The following is a 23,570-nucleotide window of genomic DNA, read 5'->3' on the forward strand; positions in this document are numbered from 1 at the left end:
GCTCAAAATGTGTCAGTGTTGAAGCTGATGGGCAAGAGCTGGGGATTAGTTTCAGAGGTCTGGTCAATATCACAGTAACATAAGAACAGAAATAGGCCACTGGTGTGGTCTCCGGGGTTTATGTTCAGCCTTTGTTGGTCCAGGTTGGTCTCTGGAGTTTGTGATTGGCCTTTGATTGGTCCACTGGACTTAGTCCATACAGTTTGTTTTCTGTGACCATCCTACATGTAATTCTTTAGCCACAGGATGTCGACCTGCCATCTATTGTTGCTTCAAGCCTTTATTTTCGCAAGTCGGGTTGTACGGCTGCCGATGAATCACGAGGCATCTTCGTATGTCCAAGATAAACATAACAAGAGCAGGTTTGTACACCATGTGGTGTTCTTTGTGGTTCAGATCCTCGGATGGTTGGCGTAGTGTTCACAAAGACCGCAACTAGCTTTTATATTGAACAAAGCTAAAGATTTATTTACACTACTTAATTGGATTCGACACTTACTCCTATATAATAAACAACTGGCAATAAACATACAATCGACACTCATCTACCACTAATCTCGACACGAATACAATAACTATGATCTGCTCTCACTCACACTAGCTTTCTTACAGTCTTTCTCCTAGCCTTCGCCTGAACACTTTCCCAGAAGGCATTGATGCTTTATATAGCTCTGCATCTAGCTCCCTCTAGTGGTTGATTCGAACATAACATTAACCCTTACAGTTCTGTACATTTCTCATAATGTCACACACCGAGAATGTTTTCAGAATCTTAGTAATCTAATACAGGAATTCTTAATCAGATTCTTACACGGGGAAGCTAAATTGGGGCAGTGAGGCAACAGGAAATTTCATCCTGCCTTATGGCCACCTTGCTCAAATTGGAGACAGCGAGCAAAGGAATATTCAGCCAGAATGTTAGAGGAGCTGAATAATGGCACAATGCCAAATTGTGCTGGCTTAAGAGTGATGTTCTTAATGATGTTTATTAGTGCCAATATAGTAAATAAACTCAGTGACAGCACGGTTATTGATGTGTATTAAGACATATCAGGATATGTTAATAATAATTGTGATACCTGTAACTTGTTGCGCCCATTATCATTTGAAAAATACATCAAATTATTCTGATAACGAAGATAAATTGTGGGTCTGGGTGTCGTGGTTAATCTAACGCTGATGGAAATAGGCTCCAGTCTATCCATCTGATCATGTGCCATTTGGCTGTTTTGTCATCAGTCGTGATGTAATTTTGGAGAACTTCAATCCGAGTCCTAGTGGACATGTGCCCCAAGCGTGTAACAATCCCTAACATAGCTACCTCAGCCATTTCCCTGTAATCGCCTTGACCATCTTGAAGGTAGCTCCCACTTTGAGGGCCTCAGTGGCCCCACCAATGTTGCTGAGACAAATCTTGCCAACTCCTGTGCAGCATCATCACCATCAGGCTTAATGGGTGCGCCGTCACCTTATTCATTTTTGTCTTTGACTGACCTGTTCTCAATCAAGCATTTATCCAGCTTCATATTAAAGGATTTAGGACACTACATTAACTGTTTTTCCTCAAATCTACTTCATGTACCCACTACTCTGGGGAAAGATCTTCTAATCTCACTTGTGATTAATTTAACAATTGAGGGCAGGCTATTTAGCAGCTGGTTGGGCGGGATTCTCTATCCCGAGCCCCGGGGATTCTCCGTTTCGCAAGCCGGCCAATGGGATTTCCCATTGTGGGCAGCCCCACGCCGTCTCGGGAAATCCCCGGGCTGCCGGCACAATGGAGAATCCGGACAGCGGAAAATCCCGACTGCTGACAATCCAGCCTGCTGTGTGTGAACTGCTTATCTTCTGACATCAGTTTGCTCTTCCTTCCATTTCAGATTAATTAAGAGGTAAGTTGAAGTAGTGAGGAGAATGTTAAAGGTTACCAAAGATCTGTGTTGAACCCTCAGGCTAGCAGGCAGTCACACTTCTCAAGCTGCTTGAAGGCCCAGAAAAGAGAAGTAGTAATCCCCCCACATCTCATCACCCTGCATTGAGATAGGACCACCCAGCAACTTTATGACTGGAGAATCATGGAATCATAGAATCCCTATAATGCAGGAGGAGGCCATTTGGCCCATCTGAAAGAGCACTCCACCTAAGCACACATCCCCATCCTATTCTAATAACTCCTCAACCTAACCTACACATCTTTGGACACTAACAGGCAATTTACCTTGGCCAATCCACCTAATCTGCACATCTTTGGACTGTGGGAGGAAACCAGAGCACCCAGGGGAAACCCACGCAGACACGGGGAGAATGTGCAAATTCCACTCAGACAGTGACCCAAGGCTGGAATTGAACCCATGTCCCTGGCGCTGTGATGCAGCAGTGCTAGCCACTCTTTTGTTACCATTGTAGCCTGGGAGGTTTATTGAATAAGCAACCCAGCAATGTAATAGCCTCATAACCTGATCAAAATTATTAACAAAGAATCCAGTAAAGTAACAGTTAAAACACTCTTAACATCACTGAAAAGAGAGTCATGTTGTCGAAGCTTTTTGGCTTGCACTCATCAGGACAAACACAAGAATACTATAGGAGAACAGTGTTGACTGGTTGACCAGTCGACTCTGATTGGCCGAGGTATTGCCATGGGGAAAGCAATGGGAAACTACAGGCTCCCAAGCTCCTGGTTGGTTCAGAAAAGGCACAAGACTTGAACATGTTCCTTTTGTTTGCAGGGAATGGGCCCATTAAGAGAATGTATGTCGCTTTTAGCAATCGTAAATGAACCATACTCGACTGGTTTTCTTAAATTGGTTGTTAGTTTGGAGCTTGGAGAGTTTATCATTCCTATTGAGTTCTCCGTGGCAATGCTTAGGCCAATCAGAGTCAATTTGCTAACCAATCAGCACCCTTTTCTCCTGTAGTATAAATTATTGTGATCCTATGAAATTTGGCATTCTGGTGTTTGTCCTGATGAGTGCAAAATGCAAAGCTTCAGCTTTTTGGGACTATTCAGGTTCCATACTTCCAAGCGACTCTTTATATTACTCTTACCACCACTGCATGCCATTGAACTCCAAACCTGTTGCTCACTGAAGGACCACCAAAAGCCGAACATCTAGCAATGCATTTCAGGTGCAATGCGGAAGGAGATTGTGCATCCTGTCCTCTCCCAAACATAGCGGCATGTGGTGTAGGAAAACAATGGAATAGTGCTGCTCTCATCCTGCTAAAGGAGGCCTCTGGAGAGATGAGAAAACAAATCTAATCGTTCTTCAAATAATGTTGGTTAAACTACTCCGTAAATGGACAGAGTGCTCACAAGTTAATCACCGAAAGTTGATGACAGTACAGGACAGTTGGGCAGAACGATTGGCAAAGCAACTTATAGTTCAGCAGAGAATTGGTCCCAGTGCTTCACAGTTGGGCACAGGAAGTGGCAACATAGAAACATAGGAATTAGGAGCAAAAGTAGGCAATTCAACCTTTCGAGCCTGCTCCGCCATTCAATCAGATCATGACTGATCTCTTCCTGGTCTCAAATCTACCTTCCCACCTGTTGCCCATATCCCTTTGACTCATTTTTTAAATCAAAAAATATATCCATCACTTTCTTGAAACCATTTAATGACTCAGATTCCACCGCACTATTGGGCAGCGGGTTCCACAAATTCACCACCCTCTGCGAGAAGTAGTTCCTCCTCATCTCAGTTCTAAACCACATTACATGCAAGGTACATTGCATTTGGACAAAGAGATAGATGAGCTGGGGAAGAGAGTACTGGGGAAGACAGGAGTGTAATGGAATACTCTTCACTTGCCTGGGTGACTGCAGCTCCAACAACACTCAAGAAGCTCGACACCATCCAGGGAAAGCAGCCTGTTTGTTTGCTCTTCCATCCACAAACATTCAAACCCTCCACCATCGACGAACTGTGGCAGCCGTGTGAACCATCTACAAGATGAACCGTAGTAACTCACCAAGGTTCCTTCAACAGCACTTTCCAAACCCGCGACCACTACTATCTAGAAGGACAAGAGCAGCAGATACCTGGAACCCCACCACCTGGAGGTTCACCTTCAAGTCACTCAGCACCCTGACTTGGAAATATATCGCCGTTCCTTCACTGTCGCTGGGGCACAATCCTGCAACTCCCCCCCCCCCCCCTAAGAGCACAGTGGATGTACTGTTATGGGCAAGGGTTTAGAGAACCCCAAAGTATATCATGGAGTTCACCTGACCCACAACTTTTAATAGATTGTGGTATGGGGAGCACACGGCCCACTCTACAGATGAGGTACAGCAGGAATTTTAAAGTATTTTTTAAAGCAAAACAATGTTTATTCTATGAACTCAAGTTAACCTTTTTAAAACATACAGTGAACATCTTAGCAACCATTAATTCAAATGCAACCCCCAAAGACTACAACACTAAGTAATCCTTTAAGCTTTCCTTTTAATATCCATAAGACTTAAAAACACCTTTTTACAGAAAGAGAACAGTTACCACATTGAAATCAGCAAATGGACACTCATAAGCTTGCAGAGATTCACACACATCCTGCTGTGATTGCAGCTTCTCCAAAACTAAAATGAAACCAAACCCACCCTGCAGCAAAAAGCCTAAAGCGAAAGTAAAAAGCTGACAGACAGCCCAGCTCCACCCACTCTCTGACATCACTGCAGTAGTAAACACCCATTTCTTAAAGGTATACCCACTACAGTTATTCTATAAAAACACCCATTTCTTAAAGGTGCTTTCACACGACAGTACCGACATCTGAAGGACTGCAGTGGTTCAAAAAGGCAAATCACCACCACCTTCTGAAGGGCAACTAGGGATTGGCAATAAATGTTGGCCTAATCAGCGATGCCCACATCCCGTGAATGAATAAAAATAAAACATTGCAATTGGCAGAGCGATTGGAAACGGAGCTTTGTCAGAAGGATTGACACTGTACATTGCAATGAGGTAAAGGGGTGAGTAAGGCACATTATGAGTGGATAATAACATTCATATATATTTTACTGAGAATTATAATGAAACAAATGAATTGACAGAATGATTTGCATTTAAATGAATGGATGTACTGGGTACATTACAGTTAGACTAATGAGCAGACAACACATGCTATAAAAATTATAAACAGACTAACGGGGAGCAGCGTACGTTCTAATTAGATGGAAGTACAGGGTAAATTAAAATCAAGAAGATGTAGACTGGTAGCTAATAGACGAAGGGGTGAATGTCATAATGTTAAAACTAATGGATGACCATGATGTAACAACTGGAATAATAAATGGGTGAGAAGGGTGAATAATCATTTGAATACTGAGTGAGGTGGGTGCATTGCAGTTACAGTAATGAGTTGGAGCTCACTGAAGTGAAGCAACTCTGAAGTTAACAATATTAGAAAAAAATAATGGCACAAAAACCTGACAATCCTCGATGGATTTCACAACAGGGATTTCTTGGAAGGAGATGACGAAATTGCAAAGCTTTAGCAATAATCTTGCAAAGTTCTCTTGATTTTCAATTCTTCCTTTAGATTGAAAAATTACACAAGAGCACAAGTAATAGGCGTCGGGGTTGACCATATGGCCCATCGAACCTATTCCTGCATTCAATAATAGTGTAGCTGATCTTGGAATTCAATTCCACTCTCCTGCCCATTCCCTACGTCCCTTAATTCCCCAAGAGACCAAATATCTCTCGAAAGAATCCTTCAATAAATTCAATGAATACAAATGTTATTTTGTTATTTGAGAAAGATGAGAAAAAGAAACCCGGAAATGATAGTCCAACATCTGTTTCTGAACAAGTTACTGAAATATATAAAGGACGGAGTGACTGAGCACTTAGAGAAATTTGAACTGATTAATGAGCCAGCATGGATTTTGTTAAGAAATCCATTTGTTCTGTGTCTCTGTGCGCTATGTAAGCTTGCAGTGGGTGGAGATTGTAACATTTAAAGTAGAGGATGTCCCAATGTTTGCTGCACCCGATCCTACCTAGTAACTAAGGTGGGACCCTCTTGGAATGTTTTGATAGGTCACCATATCAATTCAAGCATCAGTGAACAATCAGTTTCAGTCCGTCGGTGAGTCCGTTTTAATCCAAAGTGAAATGTTCCAGAGAGAGAGGGACAAGGAAGAGGGAAAGGCCCCAAGAGGAAATCCCAGGTAACGGGTTACGGAGATAGGGTTTGGGTGAGGTGCTCCTTCCAAGGGACGGTGCAGGCTTGATGGGCCGAATGGCCTCCTTCTGCACTGTAAATTCTATGATTTCTGTGATTTCTATGTAAAGACAGGGTACAGAAACAGGTCCTAGATAAGTTAAGAAAAAAATAAGTGAGCAGAGACATAGACTCCAAGTGAACAGTTATGGTCCCCTTGTCTAAAGATAGATATACTGGCATTGGAGATAGTTCAGAGTAAGTTGACTCGGTTAATCCTGGTGTCAAGTGCATGTACCTTTAAGAAATGGGTGTTTATCAAATAGCTGCAGTGATGTCAGTGTGTGGGTGGAGCTGGGCTGTCTGTCTTTTTACTTTCGTTTTGAGCTGTGAGCTGCAGTGTGTCTTAGTTTCGCTTTCAGTTGGAGAGCTGCATTTGAAGCAAGCAGATGTATGTTTGACCTATCTGCATGAAAAAGAATGTCTCCTGATCACTTGATGATTTCAAAGTAATACCTGTTTCTGTATATAATTTAAACCTGCTGTATTTGTAAAAAGGGTTTGACTTATGGATGTTGCTAGAAAAGATATTAAGGTTTATCTATAGAGTACTGTATCTTTTTGGGGGGGGGGGTGATAAAGATTGGTAGTTGATAAACTGTTTACTGTGTGGTTAAAAAATGTTAACTGGATTCATAGAATAAACATTGTTCATATTTAAAAATACTTTTAGTTCTCTGTTGCATCATGCCTGTAAAGTGGGCCCTTGTGCTCCCCATAACCAAAATCTATTAAAAGTTGTGGGTCAGGTGAACTTCATGATGTTAGATGTTTAGCTGCTGTTGTATAAAGAGTCAAAGGTTCTGCTCCTTGTCACAAAAACCTTTATTTTACTTCTACAGACTCTGCACAAAACTCTGTCATCACATCACCTGACACAAAGGCCACCTGAAGCCTCTTTACATATCAGTGTCAATTATTGGATACTTAACATAAATGAGACAACTAATTGGAATGTCTCTTAACCCTTTAATTAACAGTCTCACCTTCCTTGGGGAACAAAAATAATCAGGTGAAAACAAAATTACAAGAAACTCAAACACACACACGCAATTTCTTCCCTTCTTTTTTTTTCATTTTTGGAAGGAAAAACACAGTGACAGAAACAGGCGTCCTTCATTAACAATATCCAAAACTTTCTGTGAACTAGCCCCTCTTTTTGTAAAACAGTCTGACAATTGATAGCTACTGTCGACCAATTTAATTTTTGCTATTTCCCCTCTGTCCAACGTCTGCTTCAAACTTGCGATGTCTATCCGTAACCTTTTTTCATTGACACTTTTTGTAGAGTGCACATTTTCCCACAGGGATTTATTGTCAATGTGACATTCAAGAGGTATATTACCCAAATCCCCTAGTCCCAACATTTCTGTCAATATCTGAGATATATAAAAGGCCTCCTCTACAAGGCTTAACATCTCAGCAGCCAAGTGCTTTTGACCACTCTCCTTATTTTCTTTGTTTCTCAAGAGGGCAACATTTACCATTGTTCCCCAAAAGGAAAATTATAAAACCTCCTGCGCTTGAAACCCCATCACATAAATTTGCATAGGACGCATCATTATAAACTATGAGTTTCAAGTGCCTAAGGTCACCTAAAACCGGGAACCTCAAAACACACTCCTGTATTTTTGGTTTGACCAACGCTTTATTTGCTCTTACTTTGTCTTCCACTTTGGGATCATTCATTTTTGTACTCGACTCTAAGACATCAAAACTCACGTCTGGTCTAGTTTGTCTACCTAACCAATTCAGTTGCCCAATTAAACTTCGCAGTTGCTCTTTTTCCATCTTTGAAATCATTGCGTCTTTTTGTGAAACCCGGCCACGACTAATTGCTATTGGGCTGTTGCTTTCCAAATAAGGTTGCTGACGTAAAGTTGCCCCTAACTTAGTCTGTCCGATTTCCAGTCCAATATATTTAAATGCAGCTGAAGCCTGCCTTCCAACCCTGAATTCTTTCCTCAAACCAGAGATTATAATAGTTTCGAAATCACTATCCCACCCCATAAAAAATCATTGACATGCATCATAAAGATGCCAGAAAGATTTCCTTTATAGTGCCAGTTAAACATTGCTGGATCTGCTTTCAACTGGCAACAGCCTAACTTTAACAACACTGACCTTACCGAAAAATACCAGACTCTAGACGCATCATTTAATCCAGATACACACTTGTTCAACTTCCAGAGTACCCCTTCTGTGTTAGCTGCCTCTTTAGGAGGACGGAGAAAAATGTCTCTCTGGAGCTGATGCCCCTGCAAAAAGGCAGCTTTTATATCTATAGATTTGCATTCCCATGCTTTTGTGGTTAATGCAGCCAAGAAGATCTTTAAAATAACCTTTCCTGCCATACGTGAATCTAACCTTAAATCCTGATCTTCTAAGTTTTCTTCAAATCCCCTTGCCACAAGCCTGGCCTTTGCCTTATAAGTTACATCCAGAAGAACCTTTTCCATGCAAATCCATCTGTGGGATAGAGCTCTTTGTCCCCTATCCGGTACTTCGGTGTATACCCCAAATTCACTCCAACTATGCAGTTCTTGCTGTTTGGCATTTTTGATAACTTTTTCATCTAATTTATTGGAAACCACCAAAATCTCACGTGCATGTGGGCTTCTATTAGGATTCGTAGTCTTACTCATGTTCCGAGACCTTGATAAACTATGTCCCCTCTCCCGTCTGGTATCTCGTTCGCACTACTACTGCTTGATCTTTCCCTTCTGCTGTGGGATGTCCTTTCAATAGTTCTCGACCTTTTCCTGCAGACCTGTTCACTATCTGATGTACTATCTGAACTGGCACTGCGTTTCTGTACCCTCCATTTTTGAACTTCGTGTTCCCAATCCATTGTCTTGACTCCCTCCCCTGAATGCTGTACATTCAACCAATGTTTATACTTTCCAGTGGCCTTCCCTGCTCTACTAATAACAGTTGCATCCTTCCATTGACTAGACCGTTCAGGCAAGTATGTCACTTTTGTACCAACTTTTGGCAGTTGTCCTTTCAGAAAATGGCCTGTTCTAATTCATCAGAGGTTCCTCCACTGAAACCCTGTCTATATCAGTTAACTGGTCCTCAGAGATCTGTAACACATGTGTACCAGATGACCCTGGTTCCTCGTCATGTCTGTCTGCTCTGTCTAAATTTGAAAATTTGTAATCTGTACCCATTATCCTTGATGAATGTACCCTATGTTGCCATGTTGCAAAATAATTGTTTTTCCATCTATGCCTATGAGCTTCCCTGGGCCATTCCATTCTTAAAAATTGTCTCTCTTATAGTATACTATGTCTCCTTGCTGAAAAACGGTATTTGATGGCCATCCATTATGCCTTAAAACTCTGCGAATTCTTCAGAGACTTCTGCTTCCAAAAAAGCTTTTCTACTGCTATGTAATGCATTTAAATGCTCAGCAAAGGCAGAGCTAATTGTAGTCCCTTCCCAAGCTGGAAGCTGGTCATCCAAAATGGATGGAATTTTAGGATATCTACCAAACACTAATTGATAGGGACTATAGCCCCCCAACCATCTGCAATGAATTCTTTGCATGTACCATCCATGCTAAAGCTGAATTTAGCTTGCAGTTTGGTCTATCTGCCAAAATTTTCCAGAGCATGTCATCTATTACCGCATGGTTTCTTTCACACACACCATTACTAAATGGGCTTTCTGCAGCCGTATTCATAACTGTGATATTCACGTTTTCACACATATCCCTAAACCCATCATTAGCAAATTCTCCCCCATTGTCCATAAGGAATTTTGCCGGTGGCCCATTCCTGTTGCTATCCATTTTTCCACGATTTGATCCAGAATTACTCTCTTTTCTTTACTTTGTACAATTGTTGATTGACTAAATCTGGTTGCTAAATCTACAAAATGCAAAATAAATGTATTATTGGCTTTATCCCAGATCTTAAGGTCCATGGCCACAATGTCTTTAAAATCCCTGGCCAAAGGTAGGGTTACTATCGGTCGTGCTGGTGTCCTTCTGTACATCCTACAAACTTCACAGCGATCACTAACCTGTTCTATTAGCTTAGTGTAGTCTTCATCCCTTACCCCTGCATCCTTTAATACATTTTTCAGCCTCTGAGGAGACGGATGCGCAAATTGCCTATGCAGTTTTAATATAACACACTTTTTATCAGCTAAAGTCCCATTTTCCACTGCCATTAACACATCCTTAACAACTATACTTGAAATATCATTTGTCAGTAATGGAATACAATAGTTTCCCGACTGTGTAAATTGTAACTCCACCGTCTTTCCAAAAACTGTTGCCTTATCCTGTTCCATATCCAGTTTCATGTGTGCTTTCTTCATCGATGGTCTGCTCAGAAGCAAAGGTATCTTTACAGTATTCTATGAAAATTCTATGAAATTATAATGTGTTGGACAGGTGAAAGCATAATGGTATTGAGAGTCACATCCAAAACATCGATTTATCATAGCCCGTGCATTTCTGGGGTTCATCTTCCTATTGTAGGTTCTAACTGGGTTTCTGTCTTCATCATTTCCGGGTCCCGAGCTTGGAACCTGTTCGTAGCCATACGATTTCGCCATCCTGTTGCTAGTGTATCTTCCATATTCTGCTTTATAGCAGACTGACCTATTTGGGTCATCAGAGCCATCGGAATCGAATGTTTCCCCAGAAACTTTTTTAAAGCTTCTGTCATCTGATCAAATAAGGTATCCTTATCCGCAAACTGAACTCCTATCAAAACGAGGAGCCTATACATGTTGTTCACTCTAGCACAGTCAAGTAATTTAAAGGCCAACACAGACTGTGGAAATTTCAGGTTGTGTTTCTGCAGCCTTTTATATAGTCTGCCAAATTCCATTATATAGTCTTCAATGGAGACTATTTTCCGGAACCTATCAAAATCCGACCATGCTTCATATGCACTTAACAAGTCATCCTTTTTATAAATCTTATCCATATAATGTAATAGAGTCGCCAGACCTTCTTCTGAGTCTAACTCTTCCAATTCCAGCTCAGAAAACACTTTGCTTTGGATTTTACTGTCATAAGGTAGAGAAAGAGCCAATGTTTTCTCGTTCCCACGGCAGTTCCCTTAGTCCACATAACTACTGCACTTTTCCATTGGTCGTACGATCCCCTTTCAGAAAATGAGTGGGGATAGTCATATCCGGCCATCTTTATCGTTGGTTCAGCCATATATCTTTTTTTTTTCTTCTCACTCACTCCTTGATTTGGTCTGGAAAAGTTGTATCTTTCAACCCTTCACATTTGCACAGCAACCATTCTCTGCTACCATTTGTTAGACGTTTAGCTGCTGGTGTATAAAGAGTCAAAGGTTCTGCTCCTTTTCCACAAACACCTTTAATTTACTTTAACAGACTCTGCACAAAACTCTTTCATCACATCACCTGACACAAAGGCCACCTGAAGCCTCTTGACATAGCAGTGTCAATTATTGGATACTTAACATAAATGAGACAACTAATTGGAATGTCTCTTAACCCATTACTTAACACATGATATACTTTGGGGTTCCCTAAACTCTGGCCCATAACACTGGGTAGGGAGGGATCTTCTTTTGAGGACAGTGTTCAATTCTGGTCGCCACACTACCAGAAGGATGTGGAAGCTTTAGAGAGGGTGCAGAAGAGATTTGCCAGAATGTTGCCTGGTATGGAGGGCATTAGCTATGAGGAGCGGTTGAATAAACTCGGTTTGTTCTCACTGGAACAACGGAGGTTGAGGGGCGACCTGATAGAGGTCTACAAAATTATGAGGGGCATAGACAGAGTGGATAGTCAGAGGCTTTTCCCCAGGGTAGAGGGGTCAATTACTAGGGGGCATAGGTTTAAGGTGAGAGGGGCAAGGTTTAGAGTAGATGTACGAGGCAAGTTTTTTACACAGAGGGTAGTGGGTGCTTGGAACTCGCTACCGGAGGAGGCGGTGGAAGCAGGGACGATAGTGACATTTAAGGGGCATCTTGACAAATACATGAATAGGATGGGAATAGAGGGATACGGACCCAGGAAGTGTAGAAGATTGTAGTTTAGTCGGGCAGCATGGTCGGCACGGGCTTGGAGGGCCGAAGGGCCTGTTCCTGTGCTGTACATTTCTTTGTTCTTTGTTCTTTGACAGATTGAGTAGGTTGGGCCTGTACTCATTGGTGTTTAGAAGAATGAGGGGCAACTTCATTGACATGTATAGGATTCTAAGGGGGCTTGACAGGGTAGATGCTGAAAGGTTGTTTCCCCTTGTGGGCGAGTCTGGGACCTGGGGGAATAATCTCAGAGTAGGGGGTCATCCATTTAAAACAGAGATGAGGAGGTATTTCTTCTTTCAGAGTGTAGTGAATCTGTGAAATCAATTACCGCAGAGAGCTGTAGAGGCCAGGTATGTTCGAGGCTGAGATAGTCAGATTTTTAACCAGTAAAGGAATCAAGGGTTATGAGGATAAGGCAGGAAAGCGGAGTTGAGGATTATCATATCAGATCAGTCACGGTCTGATTGAGTGGCGGAGCAGACTAGATGGGATGAATGGCCCAATTCTGCTCCGAAATCTGAAGGTCTGTGGGAGCAGGCTTTAAGTAAATTAAGCTGTTGGGGCAAATATACATTTTTGGAGCAGTGGTGTTCTGCTTGGCACTGCTGTAGAGCTGAAATTGTGCTTGTAGGATGGTATATCAATGTACTCAGGAAGCTAGGGGCACAGAATTTCAGAAGGCTAGACTGAAACCCTGCAAGGTGGGCCATCATTGAGGTCAGCTGAGTTGGAGTTACTTTTGGAGAGAACTCCAAGAGAAAACAAAAGTAGTTTGAAGGAATTTACATTTATATTGGTAAACATTAGAAATAAGTTGTAGTGTCAAGTGTGTTTACTTTAACGTTTCTGTGCCTGGAAAGGGAAAGGTAAAACCTATTGTTCGATTCATGCTGGATAAAGGTGTTTCTATGTGTGGCGGTTGGTTAAGGTCCAACTGTGTTTCTATTGTGCTTAGAGAGGGCTACAGCATGAAGAATAAATATGTCAGCAGGGGAATGTGGGTGCTGCATAGCTTCTGGGGCCATGTAAGACAGAATAGCTTTTAATTTTTAGTTTAGCTAATTTTATTATAGTTGGAAATAGGCAGTGTGAGAGAAGGCAGCTCCCACAGCTCTGCTAGAATCATTTGGTTTAAGAAGACCAAAGAGGGAACGTCTCTCTCAGCCTTGCTATAAGAAAAGCTATACTATGGAATACTGGTTAAGAAAACAGATGCTGGAAATCTAAAGTCCAACTAGTTAAGGAAACAAGAGAAATAAGGGAAATGTCCAAGTCATCTGGAGTTAGCGGAACAGGAGAAACTGAAGTGAGAGGTGTAAAACCTGAAAGCGAAACGTTGATGAAAGCAGCAGAGGGAAAGCATAATTTAAAAGAAGATTTGAAAGAATGACTTTTGAAAGTGGAATTTGAAATCACTCGTATGGAAGCTGGAGTTCAGTGAGCCAAAGCGACGAATGGTATAAGAACCATTTGCGGCAATTTTGATGAGAAATTCAGAGGCATTCACTTACGTTCTGAGTGGAGTGAGCCTTAGCACAATCATCTTGTGTGCTTAAAAGGGACTTTTTGTATGAATGAAACCACTGTAGCTTAAGATGCATTTTGTAATACCTGTTAATCTTAACATCTGTGTATAACTCTTAAGATAAGGGGGGAGTAAAAGAGTATTGTACAATAATCCACCTTTTCATGTTTAACAAATGTTTTTTTTCTTGCTGTTCAAACTAACTATTGGGAATGTGACTCTGTTCCACCCCGCCGTACCAGGTTTCTGGTGCGACGCTCCCCAGCCGGCAGCGGGATTCTCTGTCCCGCCAACCAGCCAGTGGGGTTTCCCATTGTGGGCAGCCCCACACCATCAGGACATGAGAAGCACTTTAACAATATTCCTGAAACAGCTAAGAAATTTTGACATGAGAAGTAAAGAGATGTTAATGCACAAAAAGGACATTTTGACTGTGTTAAATCAAAATACAAATTTGGAAAGTAGGCTTGAGAGTGAAACTTTGCCTAAAAGTGACCAAAAGGACAATTGTTATGTTGACTTAAATGAAACATTATTTTCTGAGTTGAAAATTAAAAAATGAGAAGAATAAGAAAGACAAGACTTGAGTTATGACGATGTTACCCTGTGTAGATTCTGATGATGCTGTTAAAGTTATTGTCTATTTTGGTTAAGTTGTTATAATTATATAATGTGTAATTGTGAACTAAGAAAACTGTACTTGGATGAAGTAACACATTGTGTGATTAGATATTTGTCATATGAAGTGTGTGTAAAGTGGATGTAACACGAGTGTAAAGAAACCTTCATAGTTATGAAGATTTCTTTCTTTGGGAAAACAATGGTAGTTTTAAGGGATTTTTATCTGTATCTGTATTAGAAATAAGGTATAGTTTTAAGTGTGTTTAGTTTAATGTTTCTGTGCCTGGAACAGTAAAAGATAGTGTTAGATTCATTCTGGGCAAAGGTGTTTGTATGTGTGTGGATTGTTTAAGTTCCAAATGTGTTCCTATTGTGTTTAAAGAGGGTTATGGCATGAAGAATAAATAGGTCTGCAGAGGTATGTGGCCATTGCCTAGCAACTGGGGCCTTGTAAGATTTTGAAGTTTAAATTTAACTAATTTGATTGCAGTTGAAGATAGATAGTGAGAGAAGGCAGCTCTCACAGCTCTGCTTATAAGAACATAAGAACTAGGAGCAGGAGTAGGCCATCTGGCCTTTCGAGCCTGCTCCGCCATTCAATGAGATCATGGCTGATCTTTTGTGGACTCAGCTCCACTTTCCCTCCCGAATACCATAACCCTTTATTCCTTTATTCTTCAAAAAATTACCTATCTTTACCTTGAAAACATTGAATGAAGGAGCCTCAACTGCTTCACCAGGCAGGGAATTCCATAGATTCACAACCCTTTGGGTGAAGAAGTTCCTCCTAAGCTCAGTCCTAAATCTACTTCCACTTATTTTGAGGCTATGCCCCCTAGTTCTGCTTTCACCCGCCAGTGAAACCTGCCCACATCTATCCTATCTATTCCCTACACAATTTTATATGTTTCTATAAGATCCCTCTGCATCCTTCTAAATTCCAACAAGTACAGTCCCAGTCTACTCAACCACTCCTCGTAATCCAACCCCTTCAACGCTGGGATTAACCTCCAGTGCCAGTACATCCTTTCTGAGGTAAGGAGACCAAAACTGAACTCAATACCCCAGGTGTGGCTTCACTAATACCTTGTACAGTTGCAGCATGTGTCTTCCACTGTGAAGACCGACCCAAAAAACATGTTCAGTTCCTCAGCCATTTCCTCAACTCCCATCATTAAATCTCCCTTCTCATCCTCTAAAGCACTAATTGCTTGAAGCAATTAGTTTCAGAAGACTAAAGAGGGAATGTCTCTCTCTGCTCTGCTATAAGAAAAAACATTCTATTGAATAATGGTTCAGAAAACAGATGCCGCAAATCATAAGACTAGGTAGTTAATGGAACATGAGAAATGAAGAGAAGTTTCCAAGAAGTCTGAAGTTATTGAAACAGAGGAATCTAGGAACCAGAACAGGTTACTGTTCAGTGAAGTCACAGAGAGATGAAAAGGCACTGGATCATGAGAGAACAAAAACTATCTGCAGTACTGCTAAAGTTTGTGAGAAATTAAAGTTTTGGAGACATTATTTGAAATAATTATGGAACTTGGTGTCTGGACCTCAGAGTTTGTGTAAAAGCTTTTACGACAAAGGTAACCTGAAGGGATCGGTGTGAAACATAAAAGAGAAACCTTGACGGAAGCTGCAGAGGGAAAGCATAATTATATGAAGATTTGAAAGTGTGGCTTTGGAAGCAGAATTTGAAATCACTCATGGAAGCCGGACTTCAGCGAGACAAAGTATCTCACAGTGTAAGAACCATCTGGAGGGATTTTAAAGAGAAATCCATGGGAGTAAAGAAGGATTGGATAATAATCCACTTTGTCATGCTTAACAAGTGTTGTTTTTTTCTTGTTAACACTAATTAGCAGTCCTGTGACTCTGTCCCTCCATGTTTGATTAAAAATAAGTTACGGACTTTTGAGCCAAGGTTCTATTCTGGAAACTTTCTGTTCAGTTCCAGCATAAACTTGGATTGTAACACTTTAAAGGTGAAGATTAGAAGCTCTCATGAGAGAGGCGGAGTTTCAGTGAGATTTAATGACTCACAGTGTGAATGAGAACGTGGTGGGTTGTTGAAAAATCCATGGGATCTGTTTTGATCACATCCCTGCCATTCATTATGTGGTGTGGTGAATCTGACCACAGCTTGCCTGTTCATTGACATGTACTTCAGACTCACTCTGAGTGTTGGTGTATATGATTAATATTTTACATGGTTTATATTTTTGATCTTGTATCGTAAAATTTATTTTTGCTTGTTAAAAACCAGAGGAATATTGAGGTTTTATTCTGTTAGCAGGTGCCTTAAATCACAAACTCTCTCGTTATAAAGGTGCACATCCATTCGACTTTTATTGTTTTCCATACTTGACTATTACATTTTAGTGATCTGTGTATAGGTGCTCCTAAATCACTTTGGATCTCCAATGCCCCAGCTTCTCACGATTTAAAATGCTTGAATCTATTCATTTATACTCCACATAGAAGACAGAGGGTGGTGGTAGATGGTAAACTTTCATCCTGGAGTCCAGTCACCAGCGGTGTACCACAGGGATCAGTGCTGGATCCTCTGCTATTTGTGATTTTTATCAATGACTTGGATGATGGAGTTAAAGGTTGGGTTAGTAAATTTGCTGATGACTTCAAGATTGGTGGAGTAGTGGATAATGTGGAGGGCTGTTGTAGGCTGCAAAGAGACATTGATAGGATCCAGAGCTGGGCTGAAAAGTGGCAGATAGGGTTTAACCCTGATAAGTGTGAGGTGATTCATTTTGGTAGGACAAATTTGAATGCGGATTACAGGGCTAACGGCAGGGTTCTGAAGAATGTGGAGGAGCAGAGAGATCTCGGAGTTCATGTCCATAGGTTTCTGAAAGTTGCCACCCAAGTGGATAGAGCCGTGAAGAAGGCCTACAGTGTGTTAGCATTTATTAACAGGGGGATTGAGTTTAAGAGCCGTGAGGTTATGCTGCAACTGTACAAGACCTTGGTTAGACCACATTTGGAGTATTGTGTGCAATTCTGGTCACCTCATTATAGGAAGGATGTGGAAGCATTGGAATTGGTGCAAAGGAGATTTACCAGGATGCTGCCTGGATTGGAGGGTAAGTCTTATGAGGAAAGGTTGAGGGAGCTAGGCTTTTCTCATTGGTGGGAAGGAGGATGCGAGGTGACTTAATTGAGGTGTATAAGATGATGAGAGGGATAGATAGAGTGGACGTTCAGCGAATTTTTCCTCAGGTGGATGTTGCCGTTACAAGGGGGCATAACTATAAGGTTAATGGTGGAAGATATAGGAGGGATATCAGAGGTAGGTTCTTTACTCGGAGAGTGGTTGGGGTGTAGAACGCACTCCCAGCTATGGTAGTGGAGTCAGACACTTTAGGAGCTTTCAAGCGGTTATTGGATAGGCATATGGAGTGCACTGGAATGATTGGGAATAGGTTGATTTGATCTTAGTTTCAGACTAGTTCGGCACAACATCATGGGCCAAAGGGCCTGTACTGTGCTGTACAGTTATATGTTCTAATCATATAATGAATGAGGAGAATACAGTCAGTCACATTGCCCTGCTCTATCTCCGTATCTCTGCATGTTTATGTCCTTCGGCAGCATGGTAGCACAAGTGCCCTGCACTGTGGCTTCACAGCGCCAGGGGCCCAGGTTCGATTCCCCGCTGGGTCACTGTCTGTGCAGAGTCTGCACATTCTCCCTGTGTCTGCGTCGGTTTCCTCCGGGTGCTCCGGTTTCCTCCCACAGTCTAACGACGTGCAGGTTAGATGGATTGGCCATGATGAATGAAATGAAATGAATTGAAAATCGCTTATTGTCACAAGTAGGCTTCAATGAAGTTACTGTGAAAAGCCCCAGCCTGTTCGGGGAGGCTGGTACGGGAATCGAACCGTGCTGCTGGCCTGCCTTGGTCTGCTTTAAAAGCCAGCGATTTAGCAGAGTGTGCTAAACCAGCCCCTTAGTGACCAAGAAAAGGTTAGATGGGGTTATTGAGTTACAGGGATAGGGTGGAAGTGAGAGCTTAGGTGGGTCGGTGCAGACTCGATGGGCCAAATGGCCTCCTTCTGCACTGTATGTTCTATGTTTTATGTTCTATGTCAAGTATCCATCACATTGAAAAAGACACAATTAATCGTTTTTGCTTCCGCACTCTTTTGGACAGTGGGTTTCACAGGTCATTGGTACTCATGCTTAAAAAATGTCTTCCTCACATTGCCCACTGTATCTCTTGTCCAAATCCTCAAATCTGTGTTCTTGCAACATGAGTTAATGGGAACAGTTTATCTTGCCTAACGTATTCAAACCTATTATAAACCTGTACACGGCTATCAAATCTTCTCTCTATCTCCCTTGTCCGAAAGCGAACAATCCCAGCTTCTTGGCACTAAAACCCCACCATCCCATGGCCCATTCTAGGAAATCTCCAGGACCCTCACATCCTTCCTAAAGTGGGACGGCCAGAACTCTAGTTGTTGTCTAACCAGAGCTTTCTAAATATTCAATGTACTTTTCAATTCAATACCTCTATTTAGGAAGCCCAAGATCCCGTGGGCATTTCTACCTGCTCTCTCAATTTGTTCTGTTCTCTCAAGGATTCCTGCAGCCATTTCCCATTAGTAGCGCGATCTGGGTAGAAACCTATATTGAAGGGAGAAACAGGACCTGTCTGTGCTTAAATAAAAGCAAATTATTGCGGATGCTGGAATCTGAAACAAAAACAGAAAATACTGTAAAATCTCAGCAAGTCAGACAGCATCTGAGGATACAGCAGGATTTAGATCGTTTGGAGACTTGGGCGGAGAGATGGCAGATGGAGTTTAATCCGGACAAATGTGAGGTAATGCGTTTTGGAAGGTCTAACGCAGGTAGGGAATATACAGTGAATGGTAGAACCCTCAAGAGTATTGACAGTCAGAGAGATCTAGGTATACAGGTCCACAGGTCACTGAAAGGGGCAACACAGGTGGAGAAGGTAGTCAAGAAGGCACACGGCATGCTTGCCTTCATTGGCCGGGGCCTTGAGTATAAAAATTGGCAAGTCATGTTGCAGCTGTATAGAACCTTAGTTAGGCCACACTTGGAGTATAGTGTTTAATTCTGGTCGCCACACTACCAGAAAGATGTGGAGGCTTTAGAGTGGGTGCAGAAGTGATTTACCAGGATGTTGCCTGGTATGGAGGGCATTAGCTATGAGGGGAGGTTTAATAAACTCGGTTTGTTCTCACTGGAACGATGGAGGTTGAGGGGCGACCTGATAAGAGGTCTACAAAATTATGAGGGGCATAGACAGAGTGGATAGTCAGAGGCTTTTTCCCAGGGTAGAGAGGTAAATTACTTTTTTAATAAAAACTATGTTGATTCAAGGTTTTCAATAAATTTTTACAAAACACTCCAAAAAGGAAAGAAAATATACATAAGAAAAATAAAAAAGGGGGGCCTTATGCCATCCCCTCCAACAACTTAAACCACTAAACATTAAACTATCTAACAAACTAAGAACAAAAATGGGGCAAACGCCCCTTACAACAATAAAAACAAGCCACCCCCCCCCAGGTTGCTGCTGCTCTTGACCTCCACCTAGCGTTCCGTGAGAATGTTTAGGAACGGTTGCCACCGCCTGTAGAACCCCTGCACAGACCCTCGCAAGGCAAACTTTATCCTCTCCAACTTTATGAACCCTGCCATTTCATTAATCCAAGCCTCCACGCTTGGGGGTTTCGCATCCCTCCACATTAGTAGGATCCTCCTCCGGGCTACCAAAGACGCAAAGGCCAGAACTCCGGCCTCTTTTGGCTCCTGTACTCCCGGCTCATCCGATACCCCGAATATTGCTATCGCCCAGCTCGGTTTTACCCGAGTGTTCAAGACTTTGGACATAGCCTTTGCGAAGCCCCTCCAGAATTCCTCTAGCGCTGGGCACGCCCAGAACATATGGGCGTGATTTGCTGGGCTCCCCGAGCACCTCACGCATCTGTCCTCCACCCCAAGAAACTTGCACATCCTCGCCCCTGTAGAGGGGTAAATTACTAGGGGCATAGGTTTAAGGTGCGAGGGGCAAGGTTTAGAGTAGATGTAGGAGGCAAGTTTTTTACACAGAGGGTAGTGGGTGCCTGGAACTCGCTGCCAGAGGAGGTGGTGGAAGCAGGGACGATAGTGACGTTTAAGGGGCATCTTGACAAATACAGGAGTAGGATGGGAATAGAGGGTACGTACCCGGGAAGTGCAGAAGATTTTAGTTTAGACGGGCAGCATGGTCGGCACAGGCTTGGCGGGCCGAAGGGCCTGGTCCTGTGCTGTATTTTTCTTTGTTCTTTGATCTGTGGAGAGACAAGGGAGCTAAAGGGCGAGATGTAACTAAATGGGAACAATGTCCCATAGCGAGTGCATTTATGAATGAAAATGAAGATCGCTTATTGTCACAAGTCGGCTTAAAATAAAGTTACTGTGAAAAGCCCCTAGTCACCACATCCCGGCACCTGTTCGGGGAGGCTGGTACGGGAATTGAACCATGCTGCTGATCTGTTTCCAAAGCCAACGATTTAGCCCTGTGCTAAACAGCATTTGAAGGCAAATTGACCAAAGGCAATTTAGCCACGTGTTTCCCAACGTTTGCAGCACCGACAGACACAACATTATTAAATGTTACTTGGGTTAGTCCGTGGCCACACATAGCCCCATTTTCTGCACTGAAGAGCTCTGCTCGCAGGAATTCCGCAGTGTAGTGAGCGGGGATTGGCATGCCATTTTTAAATGGTGTCCCGATCTCTGGTGTCCCAATCTCTGGAACACCCGAAGCAACCACCACCCCCCCCCCAGATCCAACTCACTATGAGGGGTCCCCAGGTCAGCCCGACAACCCCCAACATCTGCGCAGGACGTCCCCGGCCCAGTCTCTGCTGCGCGGAAAATGCCAGGTTGTCCCTGCCAGAGCCATCTGGGAAGCTTGGCAGTGCCAGGCTGGCCCAGGTGGCACCAATAGTGCCAGGTTACCACCCTGCCCATAGGGCAAGCACCTTGGGGTCTCCTCCGCTCCTCTGGGAGACCCCCATGAGTGCCGTTTCATTTAGTCCCCTGTTTGTGGAGACAAGTTCTCAATGGTGCTTGCCCGAGGTCTCCAAGGCAAAGGGAATAGGTTCCATCACCTCGGGTTCCACAGGAAACTGCATATTAGAGTGAGACTAGCTGTTTCGCTCTAATATGCAGATTTGTCCAAACAGTATCCCACCCACAATGGGTGGAATTCACATTGAGACATCTCGTGGGATCGCGTTAGATCTCGCGAGTCATTGCGAGCCTGGTAGATCCCGGGAGCAGGGTTGACCGGCTTCTACCGGCCACATTGCACTAGTTTTTGGGTGCAGCAGGCCTTTGGATCGTTCCCAACGCTTCAAGCTTGGGTGACTCTTTGTCAAAGCCTGTCTAGACTTATGGTTTTGCCATTGAACGTGGGTTGTCAGGGCCCTCCTGAGTGGCTGCAGCCACGTTGACAGAAGAGTGACATCCATCCCATTTTTCCAGGGGAAACCTGCCCAAGTTACAGCAGACAGTCTAGAGTAATCACCCCAACAGCCAAGGAAATCCCAGTGCTACGTCCTGTTGCTGGCCCATCCTGATTGAGCTGAATTTCCCTGTGGAATCAGTTGGGGCTTTCCTGTGTGAAGAGGACCTCTCTTTCCTCCACATACTTCATTTCCTTGCACTCCAAAGGACCGCATTCCACGGCCAAGCTCAACCAATGGAAGTAGAACATGCCCTCTGTCAAAACAGCAGAGAGAGGGATTTGCGACCAGCCCATTAAGCATTCCTATGATAACACGACTGACATTAATTCCAAGCCTGTGATGAGAACTCCCAGCTGTTCAAACTCTGATGAGAAGACAAGGTTGCAGCATAAATAAATACTGAAGCCATTCCAAGTTTGAGTTTGACTGAATTCCCAAGACAAAGTGTTTTGTTTTTAATTTTCACTTAAATGAGACATTGCAGTTGCTGTCGAGTCTTCCCCGGTTCCTCGTCGTACGGGTATAAAAACACTTGCAGCATTCATATCGTGCATGTGTATACAAAGTGCATTCTAAAATCGATGGGAAAATGTGTACAGCTGATTATAAATTAAATGCATTAACAACAGAGGAAGTGCCCAGAGCAGATGTTAGTTCCAGATGTTAGCAAGCAACTACTGCAGGCTACACGAGCTGATTAATCAGCATTCTTCGTGACTGTGACGCACGGAATAGAGTCATCCACACCAGCCGAAAAGCTTTTAGTCAGGGAAACATCATGGAGTTTGAAATCAGGAATTGAAGGCGATGTTGAAGGAACTGGGCCGCAACATCGACTGCCTGTTTGGTGCTCGTACAACCTGCAGGAGTAATCTTTCTTTGAAACAAAAAAGAAACTAAAACATATGTTTGGAGGTGGTTGCCCAATACGGACAATACCTAGCAGGCAAAGATCCTTTCGTCCACACAACAGCCTGGCCTCATCATTATATATGCACTTCCCATGCCACCAGACCAATGTTGGGCGGGGGGGGGGCGGAAATCAGCGAATCATCGAATCCCTGCTGTGCAGAAGGATGCAATTCGGCCCATTGAGCCTACACCAGCCCTCTGAAAGATCACCCTACCTAGGCCCACTCCTCCGCCTTATCCCTGTGACCTATAAGGGTGGCACAGTAGCACAGTGGTTAGCACTGTTGCTTCACAGCAGCAGAGACCTAGGTTCGATTCCCCGCTGGGTCACTGGCTGTGCAGAGTCTGCACTTTCTCCCCGTGTCTTCACCGGGTTCTTCCGGGTGCTCCGGTTTCCTCCCACAAGTCCCGAAAGACGTGCTTGTTAGGTAAATTGGACATTCTGAATTCTCCCTCAGTGTACCCGAACAGGCGCCGGAATGTGGCGACTAGGGGATTTTCACAGTAACTTCTTTGCAGTGTTAATGTAAACCTACTAGTGACACGAATGTGGTAAACCACGTTCCATTGTTACTCACTGCTGTATATATATATTCACTGTTATTGTTTGTTCCATTGTTACTTACTGTTGTTGTTGTTGTTGCTTCTGTTAGCACCACCCCTCGGGCTTTGTATATAGTTGGCTGATCTGTGGCCCTGCCCCCAGTGAGGGATCAGCAGCAGGCAGGCACACATCTC

The 23,570-nt window shown here is 43.0% G+C and overlaps 1 protein-coding gene across 1 annotated transcript in view; it reads left to right on the forward strand.

The window, feature by feature from the left end:
• The first annotated feature begins 14,125 nt into the window (after nt 1-14,125).
• The window catches only part of LOC140396667 (uncharacterized), a 108,519-nt gene continuing 99,074 nt past the window's right edge, over nt 14,126-23,570 (forward strand). The window contains 1 exon segment of the mRNA XM_072485463.1: nt 14,126-14,246. Coding sequence (XP_072341564.1) covers nt 14,126-14,246 — 121 coding nt within the window.

Source organism: Scyliorhinus torazame, chromosome 19, assembly GCF_047496885.1.
Source record: "Scyliorhinus torazame isolate Kashiwa2021f chromosome 19, sScyTor2.1, whole genome shotgun sequence".
NCBI classification, from domain to species: Eukaryota; Metazoa; Chordata; class Chondrichthyes; order Carcharhiniformes; family Scyliorhinidae; genus Scyliorhinus; species Scyliorhinus torazame.